Here is an 8,228-nt window from a genome sequence, read left to right as displayed (position 1 = left end):
TGTAATAACATTTTGCAAGATTACTGTTTTTTTCTGTATTTTTGATCAAATAAATACAGCCTTGATGAGCAGAAGAGACTTCTTTAAAAAACATTACAAGTCTAACTGATCCCAAACTTTTGACCGGTAGTGTATATATAATTTTTTTCATATTTATTTATTTATGTTTTTGATTATGGGGTGAAAATGACCTGAACAAATTTTAGCAAAATAGAAAAAAAAAAACTAAACATCCCAAACTCATGCCTTTTTCAAGCATTTTGGTCTGGCAGTTTTTGGGCAGTCGGAGGGTGTGGTCTCAGTGTCCATGCATGTCTGCGCCCCCTGGTGGCTGCCCGGCCGTGGCGTTCAGATACTGCCAGCTGAGTGCCGCTAACAGCATGACGGCCGAGACGTAGACCGGAGAGATGTGGTGCGCGCGGGACGACAGCACGGCTGGAGACAGGCTCTTCTCACGGATGACACTCAGGATAAACAGAGTCTTCTCCCGGGACGGGTCTGTGACGGAAACCTTCTGCAGGATCTGTGGGGAGATGAGGATTACCGGAGTAAACGGCTGCAGTACGGAGGACGGTGAAATACAGAGTTCTGGCATGAAACTCTAGATGGCGCAGTCCGATAGGTCTAACTCATTATTAGACATCATTATCACATGGCACAGCTGATTGGTTCTTTCCTGTATCGGTAGCCAATGAGCTCGCTGCTCAACATTCAAATATATGACTAGTGCTTGTAGCAGTTGCAGCGTGCTTCAGAAACCCTCCACCTTCCCCAGCTCCACCTGTATAGATCTGCTACGAAGTGATTCATGTATGCTATACGGGGGTTATTTCATGTACGTTATATGTGCAGCAGCAGTATTTCTTACATGCTCACAGCAGCATGTTGTGGATGTATTGTATTGTGCATGATGTGCCACAGCAGCAGCGTAGCAGATCTATTCCGCCAATACCAAATACATTAACATTGTCATGTACATTAACATGCCAATGTAACGGAGGCCAGCGAGTAAGTGCTGTGCAGGTAAACCTCACTCCCCTGATCTCAAGAGACGCACTAGTGACTGATGCTAGAGACTACAGTCTTTAGCCTCCTTGTTAGTGCGTCCGCCTCCCATGCCGGAGACCCACTCGGAGCGAGAACGAGGTGTGGCAGAGAGGACCCGGGAGAGAGGGGTTACACCAATCCCTCCGAGAGTTGTCTTGACAGAACTGTGTTTCAGGACGCACCTCTTGACTGTACTGTGCGATGATGCTCTGGACGGCGCACATGTTTGTAGCCTGCATCATGAGCGTCACGGCCTGACCCTTCCGGATCTTCACCACACCCTGAAACACCTGAGGATTGTTGTAGCACGCCGACAGAGTCGCTATCGCCATCACCTGAGCGGAGGAAAGCACCATAATAACAGTCAGCAACAGGAGAGCTTTCCATCACTGTTATTTTAGTGTCTTTACTATCTTAGTATGTATTTTCATTAGTACTTTTATTAGTTGTGTTGGTTTAAATATGCATGTAAATATTTTTATATTTTCAATTTTCATTTTAGTTTTAGTAATTTTGTTGTGTTTTGGTCTTTTTTTATTAGTTTTAAATTTTTTTATTGTCTTTTTTAGCTTTTATTATTTTTTAATTTATTATTATTATTATTATATATTTTTTCCCTTTTTCATTTTAATTTGTTTTAGTAATTTTGTCGTATGCTTTAGTCTTTTTTTTTTACTAGTTTTTGATTTTTACTGTCTTTTTAGTTTTTATACATTTTTTATTTCAGTTTTAGTTTTAGTGATTTTAGCACTTTAAACAAAAATGAGAAAGTCTGCCTTCGTAACTAAAAATAAAATGTTTAAGTTTTTTTATATTCTATTTTGATTAAGTTTTTATTTTTATATTTTCCATTTTCATTTTAGCTAATGTTTTTGTAATATTTTTATGTTTTAGTCATTTTTCTTTTTTAATGTCTTTTTAGTTTTTATTAATTATTTATTTTATTTTATTTATTATTTTATTTTATTATGTTTGAGTAATTTTAGTACTTCAACTTAAACTAAACAGAAATAAGAAATTCTGCATCTGTAACTGAAATAAAATAAGTGTACTTTTTTATATTCTATTTTGAATTAGTTTTTATTTTTAATTTTACTTTAAAAGTTTTTGTAGTTTTGTTGTGTTTTAAAAAAAATAACATTTATATTTAGTTATTATTAATTTTTCTTTCAGTTTTAATTTTAGTAACTGCAGTACTTCAACTTCAAACAAATGAGAAATTCTGCTTTCACAACTGAAATAAAATAAGTTAAGTTTTTTTAATTAATTTTTATATTTCACATTTTCAACTTAAGTTATAGTTTTAGTTATTTTGTTTGTGTTGGTTTTGTTTTGAGTTTTAGTCAATTTTATTTATGTCTATTTAGCTTTTGTAAATTTTTATTTTAGTTTTGGCCATGTTTGTACTTCAATTTAAACTAATCAAAAAAAATTTAATTTGCCTTTTTTTATTTTGCCTTCGCAGCTAACTGAAACAAGATTAAACATTTTATTTATTATATTTTGTTTAGCTTCTTTTTTCAATTAATGTAAATAATTTTAGCAATTTTAGTTTTAGTTAATGATAACAACAGTGCATCCAGCGCATGTTTGAATAGAAAAACTACGGTAAAGCAGCACAGTGGAATGCATTTTTAAAACCATGCATTCATCTGTGTGTCATTTCTATAATCTGCACCCTTATAGCATTAGATAACTTTGCATTGCACTATCTCTGTGTGAGACCTGACCCCGCTGAACTCCACATAAACAGATGAAGGTTCAGCGTTCGGTGTCAGAAATGAATCAGACCTGAGGAATGGCACAGAAGTTGAAGACGCTCTGGTTGCGGAGGCGGGAGAGGTATGCGATGACGTCTGGGACGTGGCGGAGGGCGTCGGTCACCAGCAGGTTGAGGCAGGACAGAGCGGAGCTCAGGTGCTGAGGATGGGAGAAATCCTCCAGACGGGCCGTGAACTGACTCCAGGCCTGCGGAGCAGAAACAGCATTCATTCACACATGCATGTAAAACATGATCGGGATTTGAACCCTCTGGGCCCTTCATTTGTGGGTCACACTTGCTAGCTTCGCAGTCAAAAGCCTTGAAATGTAACTTCTATTTTTGTTCAATAATATTTTTTTATTATTATTTAGAATTTTGAGTGGCCTAAATAAAACTAAATAAATGAAAACAACAACAAAAACTTAATAATTGACATATGTGTCCCTGGACCACAAAACCAGTCATAAGGGTCCATTTTTTTAAATTGAGATTTATGCATCATCTGAAAGATGAATAATAATCTCTCCATTGATGTATGGTTTGTTAGGATAGAACAATATTTGGCTGAGATACAACTATTTGAAAATCTGGAATCTGAGGGTGCAAAAAAATCTAAATGTTGAGAAAATCTGAAAGTTCTTAGCAATGCATATTACTAATGATAACACATTTTTGATATATTTACAGTAGGAAATGTACAAAATATCTTCTTGGAACATGATCTTTACTTAATATCCTAATGATTTTTGGCATAAAAGAAAAATCAATAATTTTGACCCATACAATGTATTGTTGGCTATTGCTACAAATATCCCCCAGCGACTTAAGACTGCTTTTGCGCTCCAGGGACACAAATAATATACATGTACATAGACATATAAAAAAATGACAAAAACACACAACAAAATTACTAAAACTTTAACCAAAATTAAAAAAGGAAAATATAAAAACAAAATATAAAACTAAAATGATAAAAATGTCATTACTTCAAATAAAAATAAACATTAACTGAAATACAATACAATAAAATAAAATATAAAAATATTAAACCTATTTTAGCTAGATGCAAATCAATATTTCTAATTTTTTTCATTTAGTTTAAGTTCAAATACTACAGCAATTCAAACTAAAACTTAAACGCAAAACTGAAACTTTATAAAAAAATATGGACCTATTTAAATAAATAAATAAATAAAATTACAAAAACACAGTAAAAAATATGCACACATACAAAAAAAAGACAAAAACACAATAAAATGACTAAAACTTTACAATTAAAATTAAAACTGAAAATATAAAACAAAAACAATGAATAAAAAAATGTATTACTTGAAATAAAATAAACATGAACTGAAATAAAATAAAATAAAATATAAAAATGTTAAAACTTTTTTCAAAATTTTTTCATTTTTGTTTAGTTTAAGTACTAAAATGACTAAAGACTAAAACTAAATAAACAGACATACTTAGAAAAAAAAACTAACAAACTAAATTGCTAAAACCTTAACTAAAATTAAAATAAAAATAGACAATATAAAAATAATATCTACTTCAAAATATTAACAAAAATTATAATGGTATATCAATGATACTAAAATACCACTGGTACAATAAATCAATATGGAATAACCGTTTTATAAAAGCAATAAGCCCCGTGAAGCCATGGTTTACAGTGAATTTATAACAGCTAAGGGCGTTGTTACGACGCGAAGCGGATTGTCTAAAAACCCCTTAGCTGTTATAAATTCACTGTAAACCACGGCTTCATGGGGCTTATTGCTTTTATAAAACGGTTATTCCATATACGTAGTAAGGTTTCACAAAATAAAACAGAGCAAATAAAGTGTAATGATATTAATAAAAACAGTATTCTTCCACCAAACAATGTAGCGCCTCAGAATCAGTTGTGGTTGCAACAAAGCGGTTGCAACACACAGAAGTAAACAAAGGTGTGTGTTACTTTGTAGAGTAATTTACAACAGCGTTGAATGCGGCTCAGCCAATCAGAATCAAGCACCGGAACTCTCCGTTTTATAATAAACATGTTTTATTACTCTAAATGGAATATTAACATTATATCAGTTAATGAAATACCATAAATTTAAGTTCAGTCCCGTAAAACCTAAAATATTGCTACTGTATTTGGTAAAGTTTCGGAAACCAAAGCTGCCATTTTTTACTGCAAATTTACAACACGGTCATGGAAGCGCATCAGGAACGGGACGAGAGCAGGGTTAAAGGCTTGTACCTCCTGCGGCCAGAAAGCCCTTCCCTCCTGCTGGTCCTCCAGATAGTCCCTGATGATGTTGGTCTTCTGGAGGAACAGACCCATGGAGTTCGCCAGCTCCGTGTCCCGGCCCACCTCAGCATCCTCCAGCTGGGACGCGGAGAACAGACGGGACAGACCGATCCCCACCAGACCCGCCACATAATGACAGTACTGTACACAGCCAGAGAGACGTTTACAACATTATACATGACAAACGTCTCATGCAGAATGTCAGACATGCTTTAAAATGCAACGAGAGCTCTTCTGCATCGGTCTGAGGAGTTATACGCATATAAATCTACATGCAGATGGATTAACATCAAACCAACACGTCAAATACACCTGTAAAGTTTACCTTGTCCCATTCCTTCATGCAAGACACCTTCTTCTCCAGGAATTCGGCCATTCCCACACCCATCCGGTGACAAATGTCTGAAATCACGTCACGATACTCCTGGCCCAAATTCCTGAACTCCACCGAAATCTGAGGAAAACAGAACAAATGTGTGTATTAAAAAAAGCATAAAATAAAAACAAAAAAGCATAAAGTAATGCACAACAGAGAAGCTAGTAAAAGCAGAAGTGGAATTAAAAATGCAGAATTTTACAAAAGCAGCAAAACAACAAAATGAAGAAACGTGGCTCAACAAGTTCAAGTTGGTTTGTCAAAATAAAAATACATTTCCACTGCTTCTTTGCTGTTTCAGTGAGTCACACGAAACCAGGGGTTCACATCAGGACTTTTTCACCCCATAATAATAAAAAATAAAAATAAAAATTCTGATAAAAAGGCTTTTTTTTTTTTTTCAAAATGTAAATAATTAAAAGGTCTTATTTAATGTTTTTTTTATATATTTTTTTTAATATTAATAGATTTATACATAAATGGCCATTCTTGTACTAAATTATTATTATAAAATGTATTAAACATTATATTATATTATAGTACATGTGAATAGATTTTGTGCGTGTGAGTGTGTATATATATATATATATATATATATTTTTTTTTTTTAAATGTAACAATGTAAAATGTTCATTACAGTAATAACAATAATTACTGAGAACAATGACAGTTATAGTCATACATATATAATTAATAGGGACGCACCGAAATTTCGGCCGCCGAAAATTATCGGCCGAAAATGGCATTTTCGGTTTTCGGACAAAAGAGAAAAATGGCTGAAAATATGAGCCGAAAATATATGGAGCGCGAAAATAAATACCCCTCTCGTTCACTGCTCTGCTCACATGCTCTGATAATAATAGCTTTGTAAGACTATATATTATTTGGATAATTAATAATAAAAATAAAAAAAAACAGTTAGATCGGATTCTGTTGCATAGAACTGAATAAAAATATACTCTTATATTACTTACAATAAACGTGTGGTTATTTTATTAGCTTTTGGTTTTTAAATTCAGTATCATTACAATGATTGAGTTAAATTAAAAAGTCTTACAAAATTACTTTATATTATTTAATAAAATAATAAATAATTATTACAAAGCATTTTCGGTTTGGGTTTTCGGCCAAGTGCATCCAGAATTTTTCAGTTTCGGCCCAGAATTTTCATTTCGATGCATCCCTAATAATTAATAATTTACATTTACATAACATTTACAAAAATTCTATATTATTAAAACGGCTATTAAACATATATATATATATATATATATATAATTTCGTTACAGTAATAAGAATCATCGCTGAGAATAATGAGAGTTATACTTGCTTTGTTACAGCAATAAGAATTTGGGGATAAAATGCTTTTAATTATCATCCACATAATGCCAAAAAGCATGCAATATAATGCAAAAACTCCTAAAAATGCTCCTAAAACAGGTTTCACTCTCTTTTTGCAAAAGACAATTCCTAAGATTTAGATTTTGATGTTGTGATGCATTGTGTTGACTGACCGTGGGGAAATCCTCCAGCACCTGCCGGTCTTTCTCTCGGCTCTCGGCGAAGCTCCATTCGGGCTGATAGAGGAACGTGTGGAAGTCCTGCAGTAACGGGACTTTCTTCTCCAGCGGGATGCTCATGTCGTCCTCCACTGTGTCCAGAGCTCGCAGAACCAGGTAGAAAATACACACCGCATGCCTGAGTGAGAGACGTGAGTGATTTAACATCCATGAAGATCTGCAGTGTGTTTCTACACAACACAGAGTGAACAAACGCGGTCTATTCTGAGCAGCTGATGCACACATGACTGAGTGACATCTCAGAGCGTCTTCTTGACTTCTGTTCAGTCTCACATTGATCGGGACGCTCTGCAGGGTTTGCAAACTCAACACAGGGATCTTAAAATAGGACGGGTCACGTAGAAGGCATGAAACGCTTTAACCAGGCGGCATCAAGAGGGAAGAAAGCAAGAAAACAAATGTATAAAGATTTAAAGGGGAAAATAATCTCAGTATCCTCTAAAATGCTTCACTACCAGACACACATAATCTGAAAAACTATTTACTTAAATGCTTAAACACTTAAAATTAGATTTGCATTTTGCACACGCTTTAGTTTCTTGGCCACGTTAAAATTTAACAACTGCACATTGTGTCACGTTTTCATCACTACGTTATTCCCATACTTCCATTTGTGTTATTTTATAGTTTTCATCACTTTAATATTATTCTAAAAATGTAGAAAATAATGTTAATGAAGACAGAGTGTTGAATTTTTTGATATATGCACAATAACAGATTTAAGTAGTCTATAAGATATAGAATATGAATTATAGAATTTAAAGAAATATTGCATTTTATGCGTGTGCGAGAGTATGTGTGTGTGTGTGTGTGTGAGAGAGTATGCGTGTGTGTGTGTGTGTGTGTGAGTGTGTGAGAGAGAGTATGTGTGTGTGTGTGAGAGAGTATGCGTGTGTGTGTGAGAGAGTATGTGTGTGTGTGTGTGTGTGTGTGTGTGTGAGAGAGAGTATGTGTGTGAGAGAGAGAGTATGTGTGTGTATGTGTGTAAGAGAGTATGTGTGTGTGTGAGTGAGAGAGAGTATGTGTGTGTGTGTGAGAGAGAGTATATGTGTGTGAGAGAGAGAGTATGTGTGTGTGAGAGAGAGAGTATGTGTGTGTGTGTATGTGTGTAAGAGAGTATGGGTGTGTGTGTGTGTGTGTGTGTGTGTGTGTGTGAGTGAGAGT

General features: G+C 34.4%; 1 protein-coding gene across 2 annotated transcripts in view; it reads right to left on the bottom strand.

The window, feature by feature from the left end:
* Positions 1 to 118: 118 nt before the first annotated feature.
* The window catches only part of LOC107661354 (squalene synthase-like), a 14,949-nt gene continuing 6,839 nt past the window's right edge, over positions 119 to 8,228 (bottom strand). The window contains exons 2-7 of one of the 2 annotated variants that reach the window (XM_016450877.1): positions 6,999 to 7,182; positions 5,434 to 5,562; positions 5,058 to 5,249; positions 2,839 to 3,015; positions 1,230 to 1,382; positions 119 to 523 (exon numbers count right to left, since the gene is read on the bottom strand). In XM_016450877.1, coding sequence (XP_016306363.1) covers positions 299 to 523; positions 1,230 to 1,382; positions 2,839 to 3,015; positions 5,058 to 5,249; positions 5,434 to 5,562; positions 6,999 to 7,182 — 1,060 coding nt within the window. In that variant the 3' untranslated portion in view covers positions 119 to 298. The remainder of the gene's footprint in view (positions 524 to 1,229; positions 1,383 to 2,838; positions 3,016 to 5,057; positions 5,250 to 5,433; positions 5,563 to 6,998; positions 7,183 to 8,228) is intronic. The other variant, XM_016450878.1, reaches the window with a different exon arrangement.

The sequence above is a fragment of the Sinocyclocheilus anshuiensis genome, unplaced genomic scaffold (genome assembly GCF_001515605.1).
Source record: "Sinocyclocheilus anshuiensis isolate Anshui unplaced genomic scaffold, SAMN03320099.WGS_v1.1 scaffold595, whole genome shotgun sequence".
NCBI classification, from domain to species: Eukaryota; Metazoa; Chordata; class Actinopteri; order Cypriniformes; family Cyprinidae; genus Sinocyclocheilus; species Sinocyclocheilus anshuiensis.
The sequence above is the reverse complement of the archived record's forward strand: the minus strand, read 5'-3'. Positions and strand labels throughout refer to the sequence as shown.